Genomic DNA, 16,808 nt, shown 5'->3' with positions numbered 1-16,808 from the left:
CAATCTGTGTGAGAGAAAAAAATAGATGAAGACAATGAAGAAGTTCGTATTTGCATGGAAGTTTGTATTTATTTGGAAAGCACAAAGTAGGGTGGGGAGAAAAAGGGGGCGTGGGAGGGGTGTAAGATGGGTGGTTAGTGCATCTAAGAGCTTGAATTGGTCTGATATGAGGCAAGGGGATGGGTACTTAATGCAGCAAGATGGCATTTATATGGTCTCATGTTGCCTTATTTGCCCTTGGTGCACACATCAGATCAGGCCCCTTTAGTGAAATGATTCAGAATAATTGGGCTTTACAGGAAGCCTAGCCCATCCAGCCGTGACTCTGTCACATGAAATGAACTGGACGGTTAAACCATTAAAGCTGTAAACTCACTAGGAGACTGTTTAGGGGTTTATTTTATCATTCAGCATTGACTACTGCATACAATGAATTAACTTGACACTTTTATAGCGGCATGCAAAAAGCCTTTGGATCAGTTTATTAAGCATGATCATACTGGCTGTATATCATGCATCTTTATCTTTGTGTGTGTGTGTGTTTGTATATATATATATATAACTAAACTATTAAAAACAGTGAATTTTGTATATTCTAAATATTTTTATTAAAAAAAGGGAAAAAACTCAAACCACCCACTCCTAACCACATCAAATTATGTATTTAAACACACAAAACAAAGTTTCAGCAACAAAGTACAACCTCAATTTTAGGTTTACAAGAATAGCAATAAACAGAATGAAACAACATACATAATAACACCAAACATAGCATCTAAGTCTATTGCATTTAAATATGAACTGATCACAAGCTTTAATAAAATGTGAGCAACCATGATTTGAGCTCTGTAATATTTGCCATGCATTTAAACTCGTAGAGAAATATCTTCCTCCCCGTTATTTCACATAGACTCAAATGGTCCCATTTAGAGACATTAGTGTAGCTATTAACTTCAACAGAATTGATAAACCCTCACCAATGGATTTGCGTAGATTTTTGTGTCACCCATTCTTTTATCTCGTTCATCACTGAGAGTCAAAGTCCAGTCTAAATGGAGCCTTTCATATGACATAAGCTTCTCTTCCCTCGCATAAAATAAAAATCTGTTGACAGACGGATTGTTGGAAAGGACTGTGAAACCAAAAAGACCATTTAACAATACAACAAAATGATCCACATGTGGTTTACGAGCCGAGAAAATAAACCTTATACAAGAAAAACCTGTTAGTGTGTATTATGAGGTTGCTCCACTCTTAATCATAAAATCAAATGAATGTTTGAAATACTACACTCAAAACTCATTACCACATCAAAAAAAAAATAATAATAATAATAATAATTATTAAGATTGGTAAAGACATAAGAAGAGGAAATAGAAATATGTAAAATACTGGAATCAAGCAAAAAAATAAAAAAAATGCAATTTAAAAAAGTCATACCACATTTTTTTTTTTTTTTTTTTAAATGTAATCATTAGGTTATCAAATAATGATTCACTGTATTGATTTACCTTATTTAGTTGTCCCTGACTAGTTTCCACCCTCTCTCTTACCAATTAAACTAGCCATTTTTGCAGCACTGGCTGTAGCAAAATTGGTGCTGGTGACTCAAAGGTTCTGAGTTTGATGCCCAGGAATACAAGTACTGAAAAAATGTATCCTTTGAACACACTGTAAACTGCTTTGGATTAAACTGTATGCCAAACATGTAATATCTACCCTACTTCCTCTTTATTACCTCACCGGGACTGGGCTAGTACCAAACTGCTGTCATTGACTTGTAAATGTGTGTGATCCTGTGTCAATATGCTCATCTGTGTGACGTCAAAAAAGTTGCAGAAGTTCCGAACAAGCCATTGGACTGATGAGGAAGTTTTGAATTATGATTTTGATAAAGTAAAATTAGATTTCTTATGATTAAATTTAGACCACATGTGTCAAACTCTGCTCCTGGAGGGCCACTGTCCAGCAGTGTTGCTCCAACCAGCTCTAAAACACCTGTCTGGAAGTTTCTAGTAATCCTGAAGACCTTGATTTTCTGGTTCAGGTGTGTTTAATTAGGGTTGGAGCCAAACTGCTGGACAGTGGCCCTCCAATAACTGAGTTTGACACACCTGACTCAGGCTATGTTCACACTGTTGGTCCAAATCTGATCATTTTTGTATCTGGATCTAAATTATTGACTGTCCACACAGTCGCGACTGTTCAAATCTGATTTGTGTGTCCAGTGGCTCTCTTTCGCCTTCCAGAATATCTGCATTGGTTTCGATGGCAATGACGTTGCATTAGTCGGCATACGCCAAAAACAACAACAGCAATGTGGAGGGGTTTGCAATACAGATGTTGTCTTATATACAATATGAAAATGTGTAGCCACCGTGGCAGAAAGGTAGGAGTCTGGCTTTCGCGGCTTTATTCCGTGCTGTCATCTCGGTCAGTCTTAAAATTCAACATGTCTCCATTGTATTGTAATTTTTTTAGCTCGACCGGCATATGAATAAACACAACCTTGTTTCTGGAGCAACTTATGTTTACGGTTTACGTTGCGTGAGAAAGTGACACAAACCATGTGAAATCCGATTAGAGCGGTAAGACTGAAACGGATTTCCAGAAATGCGCACACATATGAATGTTTCATGTGATTTTTTTTGCCGTTCACACTTGCTAAATATGAGAAATTCCAATCGGATATGCACAAAATTCAGATTTGGACTGACCGTCTGATTGATGCTTTATATTAAAGGGTTACTTCAGGATTTAGCATTAAGCTTTGTGTTAGTAGAAAACCTGTAGTATTTTCAAATTACCATGCTTTCCACCCTCATATCCCCCTGAGACAAGAGATTTATGTATTTTTTGTCTGGAAAAAATCCTCGATGACGCAAAAATCGTCATTTTGCGTCATCGGAGGATTTTCTGGACAGAGGCTAAAGACTACAGCCAGTAGATGGCGTTGTTCCGCATGTTTTCAGCCCGCCCATACAGGGTGGGATCTCACTCACAGAATGTACACACAGTCAGCCGTCTTTCTGTGGAAGCTAAGCTAGCAGGCTCTTGTTCTGTGGAGAAAGCTGAATAGTAGGAGAAAGCTGAGTAAGTAACCATCCTCCTTTTCCCGGACTTGTCCGGCGGGCGAGATCGTTCAAAATGTCCGGGATTCAGCTTTTGCTTTCTGCGGTCGCCATTCATTGTTTACATGCACACCTTTCAATCTAACTGAATTCATTCTGATTGGTGAATCTGAATGTAGTGTTTACATGAACGCTAAACAAGTGATCGGTTGATGTGCGTTTTACCATTGCTAAGAAAAATTCCCGCTCCTCCGTGAGATGCGAGACCGGCGCGTCTTAGTAATGACACCACCGGCCTCGCGCCGTTCTCCCGCGGCCGTCAGCCTAACCCCCAATTTCCACCGGCTGCGTTACGGCTCCGGCACGGCGGCGGAGTCAATAGGTTTCCATTAAAGTCAATGAGTGTATTTCCACTGAATGCGGTACAGCTGCGTTCCGACTCCGACGATCCGCAGCCCTCCGGAGCAGATACGCAGAGCTTCTATTTTTGCCGGATGCCGGAGAGCTCCGCAGCAATTCAGCGCTTATATCGCGCGATCATACGTGAATTTGCGAGATCTCGTGGGTCCTTGTGACTTCAGCTGTCAGTCATGACCGCAGCCGTTCCGCAACAAATACGGACCTGGTGGGTATTGACGGACGACGGAACACGGAGCTGTCACGCAGCGGAGCCGTTCCGCAGCCGTTCCGCATCTGGTGGAAATTGGGGGTCATCCTGCTCGCCACAGTAAACATGATGAATGGCGACTGTAGAACGCAAAAGCCGAATCCCGGACATTTTGGACGATCTATCCCTCGCAAACTTATCACGTAGGCTAGCTTTGTTGTTTTCATCTGCGCACTCTTACCGGTAGGCGTGGCCTCCTAAGGCAGCGAAGCAAGTGCATTCTGGGAGTTGTTGTCTTTCATCCACATAAGCCAAAAATACTTTTTCTGGCTTTTCTCAGTCTAGAAAGCTCCAAATTCAAAAATTTCTTCACATTTCTTCTACTTAAATGACCCTAAATGACCCTGACCTTAAATGATTTTAAATACACATTCATCTTCCCAGAGGTGAAGTAGCCCTTTAAAGTTGCAGTCACATTTGCGAAATTTCAGCATCATTTCGCAGGCGTCCATTGTCAATTGCGAAGAGATGTAAAAAGCACAACTCACACAGACGTCACTTTCAAACCAAACAGCTTTCTGTTTATAAACGTAGTGAATTTGCGTGACTTACACGAGCGAAATCTGCATGGGGAACTTTTTCGTGAAACGCAAATTCCTATTGGGATAACTGGAATTCGCCTGTGAAATTTCACTGAGCAACGGTAAATGTGACCGCACCTTAAGTTATGGGGTAAGAATCAGGACGGCGACTCAAGCGAGGTCCAGCTTGAATCTGCCACTAGAGTTGGTGAGCGGCACCACAGCTGAACGCAGACCCTCAGTCTGGACCCCCAGAGTCAGGTGCTGGCGGGTCTGGCTGCTGCGCTGCTCCAACGACAGGGCATCCTGCTTACGAGACAGATCCTCTATCATTTGAGCTTCGTGCTGCTTAAGAGACTGCAGAGAGTGCCTGGTCATGGACAAAAACACAGTATCAAAGATGTTCAGATTCCTTTTGAATTTGCATTATTTATATAAATGAAAGGAGGAATTGGACTCACTGGGCCTGTGCTAGCTTCTGTTTCAGTGCTAGAATGGCGGCTTCCAGTTGCTTGGCTTCATCCACCAAACCAAACTGTACCTGGGAGTAATAAGTTATGACATAACCAATCAAAACAGCAGATTAAGATGGATTGTGTTTGTTTTTCAGTGGATGATATTAATTAACTAGAACAAAGGTCATGCATCATTGCAGATGACGTGAAGTGCAGTCTGATTTACTGTTGTTCATTTTGCAAGCGTGGCCATTTGTAACTTGATTGCGTGAGGGTTCCAGTGTCATCCCAGATATTTTAGCTGTACAAAAACAGCCCATTATTCTGCTTGATATTGCAAACTGGTATTTATTATTTATTTATTATCATATTCATAAACTCAGTGATTTGTAGCGCAGATAGATTTACTGTTTACTGCACTATGTTATTTATAGTAATTTATCCATTGCAGCTAATAAATCGGAAGGTCCACATATTCACAGAAAATATTCTTTTATTATATTATTTTCCGCGGTGCAAAATAAGGTGGATAAGGATCCATGCGATCAGGAATTTCATGGTTTGAGATGTTCACCGAATTTTCACAGCCAACATAGTCATTTCAATAGGAATCCACACGTTCAGGTGTTTTGTGTGAGTGCGAAAGGTTTTGCAATGGATTTGCTGCAAACCTCATCCTTCCCTTCCATTAATAGAATATATTTTTTATTTTATTTTTTCAGAAAGCTTATTTCATTTTGATAATATTTTGGCAATTTTTTTATTCTATTAACGTTTAAATTACTAGATGTTATCAATAAATTATCAATAAATAATAATTTAAGCAAATTCATCACATTCCTTTAACTTAAATTAAAAAAAACTCAGCACAAAATATCTTTGAAAACATTGGGTGTCTTTGCCGACCTCTTTAAACCTCGAAAAAATTATATAACATGATATTTCATGACTCTTGCCATTAGATGGCCTTATAGCTCTACATTTCATTGGGTCCTAAAATCAGTTCACTTCAGTATGCATTCAGATACACATATAGACATTATAAAAAAAATTTTTGGTAAAGTTTTAGCATTTTTAAGTTTTTCTATATGTACTGAAGCATTCCTCGCATTCCATTCATTCCTAAGGGGGTCAAATTGATCCACGAGGTAAGGATTTGTTACTTTTTTTCATTTCAACCACAAAACTCCTCGAATCCAGTCAATTTTATGTGTGTGTGTGTGTGTGTGTTTATTCATGGTTCAAGTGCAACAAAAGTCCAGGGTCTTGGACCACTCTGATGAACACTCAATGTAATTCAAAGAAAAATGACCCGAAGGAAGGATGAGGGTTGTTCTGTGACTGTTGGTTGTACTTCATAAATCACCACATATTGACAATAGACAATGGACATTTCACCTGTGAAATTTCACTGTGACTGCACCTTTATGTGGGTTTCCACTCAACTGGTTGTGGAGTTTACCTCATCTCGGCACAAGTCCATGCCGGGCCTCTTTATCCTGTTCTCCAGACGGGTGTGGACCAGCTTTAGAGGAGCCATCTTGGCATGCATGTCCTCCTCCAGGCCACTAATGTCCCTCTCCAGCTCAGCAATCTCATCCTGAGTCTGAGAGACAGTGGGACAAATTGGAGGAAAGAAAAATGCCCTATTCATTCCATTCATCCATTACCACATGGCAATCTGGAATACTTGTTTCTGATCGATCAATCGCATCATTCTGCTATCAGATATTTTGGAATAATTGCCTATATTGTCCCTAACAACCAATTTCCAACACTGTGCTAGATCATGTCGCGCATATCACGCCACAGTCTGTCTTCTCACACAATCAAATAGTATACACTCAAATCAATGTCCATGTATTGACTTTTTTGGTGGGAAGTCATATAATAAGACAATATTTTGCAGTCAGCTGGTCATTATCGCAAAATAAACTCAGGATGACGCTTCACTTTATCACCCTGTGGGGTTTGTTTGGGAATAATGACCAACTAACCTATATTTCATTACTGAACTTCCACATTCACATTTCAATTGAGTGTAAAGCACTTTCTTTAACCAATTATTACTTTGTATGACAGTTCATATGAGGTTAGTATGCTGTGGCCAAGATGCTGCTTCATTGCATATTCTAAACCACCAGAAAAATATAAAAAAACAGGGGGAGAATAAGGATGAAGCCTCACAGTTTTCAGCTGCCATTGCATTTCATGATGGGCTTGTTCCTGGTGGTGAGTTCGCTTACGGAGAGCAAACTCCACGGCCATTCGTTGGGCTTCCAGCTCATTCTGCACCTAAGAGAGAAGAGGCATGTATATGTAGTAAATGGTGATCATACTAAATACTGTTGTTCAACTACAAGTCAGTAAGTTCCTTATATTAAATATTAAATAGAGCTTTTAAATACACTAAACGATTAAATCTGTAGTCCAGGTGTTGCACCTGTGCTCTTGTGATGCTGTTATTCTCTCGTATCTGCACAGAGGCCTGCATCTCTTCTTTGGCTTGGGTAACATTGTATCGGCTGAACTGCTCCCACTGCTGAGGAGTTGTGGAACTGCAAACAAAGTGGACAAAATAGTACATTATTGTATTAATAGTACATCGTTTATTTTTTGTCATCATCAAATTGCTAAAAACTACAAATTACTAATATTTGGAAAATATATATTGATAATGTTTAAGTGGTTTATTTTTAAGTTTAAGTATGTTAAAATATAAAAACAGTACAGATTTTTTTTATTTAATGACATCATAATTTAAATAATAATAATAATAATTGCATTTTATTTTCATAGAGGATTGATGCTTATTTATTTAAAAATGGAGATTTAAAGTCACCATGAAAACAAAATTGCAATATTTATTATGTGCACATGATTTTCTTAAAATTCACGTGCCCTCGTAATCTTTATTATGCCAACTTTAAACTACATACCTATTTGAGGTCCCTTCTTGTCCTATAATATACTCTCTGGGCATTATTATTATTATTATACCAAGATAGCACATTTACTCACCCGGGGAGCACCCTTGTGGGGTTGGGCTTCAGGGAGATCTCAGGTGACCGTATAGTGAGAGACAAGCATGACATGTCCACATCGAGCGCCTCTATTTTATCCTGAAGGTCAATGGTCAGCTGTTGCCGTGCTTCCTGTAGACGACTGAGAAGATCTGCCGAGATTAGAAACCACCTAATCTTCATCATATCAACAGGCAAATATCAAGTGAGATATGATGTATAATAATGTATCTAACTTTCACGGTCATTTTGCTATTGAGTGCTTCAAAATAATTAATATCTATCTGAATGTATGTACTATACTTACCACAGCTGTTCAAAGGCCTGATCGATGCACTGCTGAAGGCTGCGTTGTGCTCCATCAATCACCTCTACTTCCTTCTTAAGTTCAGCTTCTACAGGGTCACTGACCAGCTCCTTGCCACAACGACCTTCCCTCAGGGTCAAGCACTCCACAGTGACTTCAAGGGGCAGAACAGTGGCTGCAAGGGCTCGTTCTGTCTCCTCCTTGGACTTAGCAATGATTTATGGCTTCATGAATACACTTGAGATTTTTTTGTGTGTCTTTTTAGAAGACACATTTTTCTTAAATTGCATTATTTATTTATTTTGCATTATATTTTTTTTACAATACATTTCTTCACTGTGAAAAAAACGTTTATTGGAGTACATTTTACAAGAAAAGACTATTTCAGAGTTTCATGTTTAATTCAATGTGTTACTTGAGGTTTCTTTACAGCAATTTCTGAATGAAAATTGTGTCTACATTTTCACCAAAATTTTTTCAATGTTGTAAAGACATCCAGGTATGTCTGATACTTAAGATTATGCAAGACATTTGTACTAGTAACCACGTAATTCTTGAGATCAAAAATGATGATTTTTACTGGTAAGAATTGTATTTCTGATTATGTGAAATTGGAATTTCAACTAGTAAGAAATCAATTCTTGATATCAACAATTGAATTTCAATGGCAGCCTAAGGTGACATTTAACTAGACATTTAATTACAGATATGAAGAATTATAATTGAAATTTAATTCTTGCAAGAATTCATATTTCTGCGAGTGATGACGTCATTGTGGATATCAAGAATTAACATTTTTACTATATACTGAAAATGATCAATAAGTTGAATAAGTTTGATATGAAAACATGTTTTTACATCGATTTAACTCATCAAAATTAGTTAAGCCAATTTAAAAAAAAAAATTCAACTCATTTTTTTAACTCATTTTAATGTAATTTAAGTTGAAATGACTTAAAACAACCAAGGTGATTATACTTTTTATTATTATTTTTACAGTGCAATGGAAATGTAATTCCTGATATCAAAAACTGCCATTGTTACTAGTAGAAATCTAATTCCTGATATCAAGAATTAGCATTTTAACTACTGAAAATGTAATTGTTGATATCAAGAACTAATTTCCTTGGAATGAATAAAAGTCAAAACGGCTTGCCATATTAGATAACTTCAAGAGATGGAAAAAAAGAAACATTAATCACCAGGGTTAGTGCGTCCATTTCTGTGTCCACTTCCTGTGCACAGGCTTTCAGATTCTCCTTCCAGCGTACGACGTCATTGATTCTGTCACTCAGTCGCCGGCTGCTGTCGTACTCTTGCCAGTTCGTCTGATCAAGTGAGAAAAACAACAAATAATTTGTTGGTTAAACTTTATTTTAAGGTGTCTTTGTTACAGTGTAATTATATATTTAAGCACTGAGTAATATTAAAGCCCCCCTGTTGTCAATCATTTTATCCCTTAAAACTCATCTTTGATCACCAAAATTACATATTTAAGCGTTTTTTTCCTTGAAAAAAAAATTTCTTTGTGCCTTAAAATAGCTTGAATGTAACGACACCCCTGCCTCATTTAATATGCGGTTCTATGAATATGGAAATTGGCCCTGCCTCCACTCGCTCACACCAGCTCAGAGATCCACACATTGATGATCACATATTGACGTGATTGGTTACAAGGTAGTTTGTGACGTCCAGAAACCGCGTCTTTGTTTTACTGCAGTTTTAAGGAGACAATACATTAAAAACACCACATAGGCATATAAACTATGGAAGCATATGGGTAGCAATATTCAATTTGAAATGTAATATGCAAAATGGCAATGCATTTCTGCATTTAAATGTAAGTTTTCCATTACATTTGTGCAACGTTTGGTGCAAAATGAAAATAAAGCAACTTACATTTGCCTTTTCTTACACTAGTTTCAATATGTAAATTGAATACATATTTTAACGGCTCGGAATGCATTTTCAATTTGCACATTGAATTTTGCTACATTCATTGCGCGACATTTAATGAAAATGCAATCGCAAGTGTCTTAACTGTGAGTGTAAATGCAATTAAGAAAAATAACATTTAAATGATCATTTTGCTACATTTTTTGCTTGAACATGTTAAACATATCTAATAATTTCTGTAATACATTTTCATTTTAACTTATAAAGCGTTAAAATGTATTCAATTTACATATAAAAACTAGAGTATGAAATGGCAAATGTAAATTATATAATTGAATTTTCATTTTGCACCAAACGTTGCACAAATGTAATGGAAAATGTACATTTAAATACAGAAATGCATTTCCATTTTACATATTGCAGTGCCATTTTGCATATTACATTTCAAATTGAATACTGCTACCCATATGCTTCCATAATAAACAACATTAAAAACTTGATTTTCACCACAGGGGGACTTTAATTAACTACATATAGCCTACTTTCGACATAATTAGGGTTAGGGTTTGGTTAAGTAGTTGCTTGTAATTAAGCATTATTTACTGTTATTACTATAGTAAGTAAACGTAAGATGTGTAACGGGGACACTGTAAAATAAAGAGTTACAAATGTGTTAATTATTGGTAATTTTGGTAACACTTTATTTTAAGGTTATGTAGTTACACGTAACCACATGTACTCACTATATTAATAACAGTAAATTATGCATAATTACAACTAACCCTAAACCAAACCCTAATGGTAACTCTATAGTAAGTGCATGTAGTTAATTAATATTAGTACTTATTTGAGTAAGTACAATGTAACTATGTCACCTTAAAATAAAGTTGTTGTTTTTTACCTCTCAAACAACTTCCCACCCTGATCTTTAATGCATTACCTTATTGGCCGTCTCATTGCGCAGATCTCTTGCTGCCTGCCGTATCTCGTGTGAAATACTGCGCTTGTGCTCAGCAGCATCTGAGATCTGTTTATTGCTAGTTGCCCAGTCAGACACACTGTAACGCAAGCTTGGCTTCGAGCTCAGGGTGGCCATGTTTGCTGGTATCTGGTCCCATAGAAACAAGATGACAAACACAAAAGAAGTTGTTCTGGCAAACAGGCAAATGGTTAACCATCTGAACCTAGGTTCTGTTTGTGTTTTACCATTCTGATGGTTATTCATGCATGAAATACATTCATAAAATGATACATTCATTAAATTTTTATCTTCTCCAGTCTTTACAAATGTACACCCACATATTGTTTTCCAATTTAATTGTTTATTTCTTGTGATAAGTATGTGTATGATAATAAAAATGTCGTGAAACTGGTGATATTTGAGCACATTTTAACAATTCTTCTGTTTTTTTGCTATGTCTTGCTCTTAAAGTTTTGTGATATTTTTCCCAGGCCACAGCAATACATTTATACATAAGCCAGTGCGGGTCAAAAGTTTGGAAACATTAATATTTGTTATGTTATTGAAAGAAGAAGCTTTTCAAAAGAAGGCTTGCTCATCAAGCCTGCATTTATTTGATCAAAAATACAGAAAAAAGTAGCCTAATATTGTGAAATATTATTACAATTTAAAATAATGGTTTTCTAGTTGAATATACTTTAAAATATAATTCATTTCTGTGATGCAAAACTGAATTCATCAGCCATTATACTCGTCTTCAGTGTCACATTTTAAAGATTATATATAGATATAGGCTAAAAATGTGTCCTGAAGTGACATGATATATAGTCTACTTCATCTAACGTCTTATACTTTGCATGACCTCGTAATTGAGAGACTATTGAATATTTGTACTGTCACAGAGCAAACTGCACAAAAAAAAAAAAAAAACAAAGTTAGGTGGAGACCTAGAAATTCAGCACCTACAATATGACCATTTGACTTTATAGTTAAAATCTTGGAGAAAAAAAAAGTTAATAGGCAACATGTCATTTGTAAGCTGCCACAAACATTTATCTGACTTACCGAGACGGATGAAACTTCCAGAAGTGCTGTTTGTCTGCTGTTGTGAGTGCAGGAACACAGTATGCAGGTCTCCTGGTAACGGGGAGACGCAACCGCAGCTCTTTTAATAATTTAAATAGCATAGTAACGCTCAACAATTACTCACTCAATGAGACAGTGTCATCATATGACCGTAACATACTCTACGACCACTCGTCTCAGCTATTGCAAGTAATAAGTGCTTTTGCTGAATCGCAAATAGAACCGAATATCACTTAGGAGTTTGGTCCGATGTGAACGCCGTAGAACAGCAACGCTTAAAAAAAACACCCAGAACACCTCAAAAACGCCGTGGCAAGTTACCACCCACATTTGTTGCATTTTTCACGTTTTTTTTTTAGAAAATGTATACAAATACAATAAAAAAGACAATTATTTTTTTGCCAACATTTCGAGAACATTTTTTAACCCCTGGCTGCTCTATAAAAAAAAAAAAAAAAAAAAAACACGAAGCAGGCTCAGTCTGTTTTATTTCATACAAATAATTTAGCTATATATTTTTACAGGTTTGAGGTTGATTACCTGATAATTATTTTCACAGGCCTATAGCAGCTTTTTATCTTCTAAAATTACTATATCTGTATACATAGGTTTATCAGTATATAATAATCATGATCATTTCAGTGTTTAATTAATGGAATGGATTACTTCTGGAATCAATTGGTTTACTCTCTGTCTGTTCTCTCTCTCTTTTTTTTCTTTTTTTTTTACAATCACAACAAACTGTGTTCCATTAGTGAATATGAATTAAGAGTACATTTAGTTATGGTATATATTTATCATGGTTGCAGTCAGATTAATGAAAGCGAGTTTTCATAGATAGTCCATCTCTGCTGTCTCAAGATGTTTTGTGATGTGGTCCAGTATGTATTTTTCATTTGCTGCTTCTTTCAAGTAAAAGTGAGTTCCAGGAAGCATCTGCACAGTGAAGTCACCACTCGTCATGTTTTTCCAAGCTATAAAGCAAAAGAGACACAATACAAGACTTACACATAAATCTAAAGCTTGTAGAATGATAATAAATTCATGACATGTGATTATTATTACATTGAACAAATAACCAGTTTGGAGTTGACGGCTTTATAAAACCAAACCCATGCATGTTGGGGCATTGGTTTAATTTGTAAAAACTGAACCAGACTCGCCTTGTAAGTCGTGGGGTATATCATCTTTTCCGTCAAAGCATGATACTGGACATGATAGGAAAGGTGTTGATGGTCTGGTGCACCTGCCGAACATATTATATTATAAAGATGTAAGTTCTTATGCCACATATGCTGATGTTTTTTAAACTAAGGAAGTACTTTGTTTGTCTGTTTCTTCTAAAAAACCCACCTATAGTTGTCCAATACACCGATGTCTGCTTTCAACGCAGGCAAGAAGAGTTTGGCAAGCTCAGCATTGGTCAGTATCTCTGGTGGTGTGCCTCCGATAGAAGTTACCCATATAAGAAACTCTTGATCTGACAAATCACTTCTTTTTGGCGCCTTCAGTCTAGTCTCAGACTTACAGAAAATGTCATTTTATTACCAAAAATACATTTAGATATATTTATACATACAAGTATACACTTTTTTAATAAAGAAAAAGTTCATTTTAATAAATGAAAAGATCAACAAAGACAAAAAAGCAAACGAAATTAACCACTCAATGTTATGTAACTGTTTTATGAAATCTGTTCATTTTGGGTTTTTTTAAGATACTGTGTATGTCACATAATCTGTGGGGTGATCATGCTTCATGTTTGTTTTCATGTGGCAAATGGTTCTGGCAGTTTTCTCATAATTCCATTCACATTTGACAGATATAACAATACAGAGCAAATCACACTTACATATGGTGCAGAAGCTCCAGAGAGAAACATGTGAATCGGCTCAAGATTGTAGACTTTCTTTACATGCTCGGCAAAGGCAAAGCAGGTCATAGCTCCAAAACTACAGAAAAATAAATAAATAATATATATACATATATTTGCATTATAATGCTGTTACTGTCCTGGCCCTAAACATCAGGATCAGGACATTATATACCTTTTTAAACCCTGTCACCATTTCCTGTATACTTTAGCAACAGTCTCACATACCTATGTCCGAAGAGTGCAAATGGCTTTTCTCTGAGTTGTGGAAGTATCACGCCTATGACCTCATCAATGATGTCCTGCATATTTTGGAAAAATGGTTCTTTGGTTCTCCCTTCTCTTCCTGGCAGTCTAACTGAGTATACTGAAAATATGTGAACAATTAAAATAAATTAGGTTAAGAGAAAATTCTGTCTTCATTTACTCACCCTCATGTTGTTCCAAACCCGTAAGACTTGCATTCATCTTGAGTTCATCAAATGAAGATATTTAAATTTTCTTTAAGCCTTTAATTTAAGCTTTTATTCACATATAAACATCGATCAGCGAACATAAGCAGAAGCTCAACCGAACCTGATGACGCGTGAGAAGAACAAACCTCATTGGTTCTCGCAGAAGCTCAAACGTGCTGCGTAACACGAGAATGAACCTCATTGGTTCTCACACGTCAAGCGAACATGCTTGAGCTTCTGTTTATCACAACTGATGTGTGAGTTGATGAATGTTTATATGTGAATCAAAGCCTAAGTTCAATCTGTTCACCATATAAAGTCATCATGTCACTTCAGAAAATTTGGACTAAACCGCTCAATTCATATTGGCAGTAGCGCCGCTGTCAATGAAGGGACAGAAATCGCTCAATTTCATTACAAATATCTTCATTTGTGTTCCGAAGATGAACAATAGTCTTACGGGTTTGGAACGACATGAGTCGACTCGTTATTGATGTGAGTAAATGATGACAGAATAAAAAATTTTGGGTGAACTAACCATTTAAAAATCAATGTATTACAAATGTATTCATATATATATTTATATATACATGGAATGCACCAATGTAGCGGGCCAGTACTCAGTATCATCTGATAAAAGCTATTATTTTAACTTTCACTGTATTTAAAAACAGCCAATGATCAGGGCCGATTATATCCTGTTAATCAAAAGGGGTGTCATTCTGTGTGTGAAGAAGTGTCCCTTGTGTTGAATTTAGGACTGTCAAAGCTAATGTGGAAATAGCGTAAAGTAAAATTTGAAGTAAAGTAAACCACTCAATTCATATGGATTCGTTTTAAGATCTCTTTGTGAACTTTTTGAAGCATCAAAAAGAGGTAGTTGCGTAGACTGTCAATAGAGGGACAGAAATCTCTCAGATTTCATTAAAAATATCTTCATTTGTCTTACGAAGATGAACAAAATTCTTATGGGTTTGGAACGACATGAGGGTGAGTAACTGAAAGAATTTACATTTGTGGGTGAACTAACCCTTTAAAGTGACACTATGTTCAAGCCAGGGTTGCCAGGTCCGCTGTTTTTCCCTATATCAAACATTATTTGTAGCCTGTCTCCCATTTTATAATCGCAAAGATCTTTGTTAATTCTGATAAGAAACAAAGTCTCAGCTTTCAAATTCTGTCCATTTTATCACGAAATTCAAACAGCAATTTGCGTTTTGACGCTCTTAAATGTGACGTGGCAGATCAGCTTCCACTTTAATGCTTGAGTTACAGCACAAAAGTAGATGCAAGAACACCAAAATGCTTAAAGATATAGTAGAACTTACCGAAATGTATTATGCCTCATGTAATCGTTTAACAGTTTGTGAACAATGGGCCCTATGTTTTTTGCATTTACCTCACGAAAGTTATCCAATGTTCAAAGTTCGCTATCGGCGGAGAGGCGGTGAAATTTTGCATCACTGCATCTCTATTAGGCTATATATTCATCTTTACCTTCAATAGAGCTGTTGAGAACTTTGGCCCAGCGAGCATAGTGGATCGAGCCTCCACCTGCCCAGGGAAAACAGATGAGACGGACAGAAGCATCTGGGCACTTGTTGAAACAGGTTATGATTTTATCCATCCCTCTGAAACATTACGACATGCATTAAGAATAATTAATCCTATGCAAAATGTCAATAAATAAAACACCTATAAATAATATGTCTATCTAATCAGTGCCTATGGACTGATGGCAAATACGGAAGATAAACAAAAAACATGGAAAAAAAGTTATTGACCAAGAACACTTATCACCTGCATTACACTTGTTCACCTGAAGAGAATACATTACATAAAGTTTGAGTTAAATACTGATCTCAATACTGGCTGCATTCACATATTTCGAAATGTAGCCATTGTTTTGTGCCCAAATGATGTAATCTTTCATATTTGAATGAATGCCTCTTTATTTTATAGATCATAGAACAAAGTAATTAATTTACTGCTCTCACGTTTACAGTGCGGAACAAATCCCAGTACAATCTTCTTCTCTCTCTCGTAATGACATGCATGCTAAGCACACTGCTGCCATCTGTAGACCAACTTTTTTTGTAAACTGATACAAAAATATATAAAAAAAATTTTACAAAACAAAAAAATAAGATTACCACAATGATGAACACTAAATGTGAAAATAAATAAGTATTTTTTTATTTTATAAAATACTTTGAAACTTAACATACTTAAAAACGGACATAAAATCAATATATATGGCATTATCTAGGAAGTGACGGTGTTTCCTGCGTTTGGTATTTCCTGTGGGTCTCCCTGATTCGTTGTTGCCATGTCCGCGCATTTTAATGTAACATTATGCTTGTTGCTTCACTCGCTTATAGGAATGGTTGATTAGGGTTTGTTGTCTTATTTCCATAACACAGTTATACAAAACACAAATAAGCTTATTTAGGCTGATTTTGGAGAGGCAAGTCGCTTATTCCGAGTTGATTT

At 36.5% G+C, this 16,808-nt stretch overlaps 2 protein-coding genes across 3 annotated transcripts; both read right to left on the bottom strand.

Annotated features, from left to right (window-relative positions):
• Positions 1–3,836: 3,836 nt before the first annotated feature.
• On the bottom strand, positions 3,837–12,406 carry tekt2 (tektin 2 (testicular)). Its single transcript, XM_084423360.1, has 10 exons — positions 11,967–12,406; positions 10,881–11,048; positions 9,247–9,372; positions 8,045–8,250; positions 7,736–7,879; positions 7,158–7,272; positions 6,902–7,009; positions 6,177–6,320; positions 4,721–4,800; positions 3,837–4,629 (listed from the first exon to the last, which is right to left on the bottom strand). The coding sequence occupies exons 2-10, from the start codon at positions 11,034–11,036 to the stop codon at positions 4,431–4,433; spliced, it is 1,278 nt and encodes a 425-aa protein (XP_084279486.1). The 5' UTR covers positions 11,037–11,048; positions 11,967–12,406; the 3' UTR covers positions 3,837–4,430.
• A 52-nt stretch (positions 12,407–12,458) lies between these two features.
• olah (oleoyl-ACP hydrolase) lies at positions 12,459–16,401 on the bottom strand. 2 transcript variants are annotated; one of them, XM_084423361.1, is made up of 7 exons: positions 16,313–16,401; positions 15,813–15,946; positions 14,089–14,227; positions 13,840–13,939; positions 13,341–13,510; positions 13,151–13,233; positions 12,459–12,961 (listed from the first exon to the last, which is right to left on the bottom strand). In XM_084423361.1, exons 2-7 carry the CDS (start codon positions 15,940–15,942, stop codon positions 12,819–12,821), a joined length of 765 nt encoding a protein of 254 aa, XP_084279487.1. In that variant the 5' UTR covers positions 15,943–15,946; positions 16,313–16,401; the 3' UTR covers positions 12,459–12,818. The 2 variants fall into 2 exon arrangements, with proteins under 2 accessions (XP_084279487.1, XP_084279488.1); XM_084423362.1 differs by having other exon boundaries at positions 16,116–16,360.
• Between the last annotated feature and the right edge of the window lie 407 nt (positions 16,402–16,808).

This window comes from Rutilus rutilus (genome assembly GCF_951802725.1).
Source record: "Rutilus rutilus genome assembly, chromosome: 11".
In the NCBI taxonomy this organism is placed as follows: Eukaryota; Metazoa; Chordata; class Actinopteri; order Cypriniformes; family Leuciscidae; genus Rutilus; species Rutilus rutilus.
Note: the sequence above shows the minus strand (reverse complement) of the source record. Positions and strands in the feature narration are given on the sequence as shown.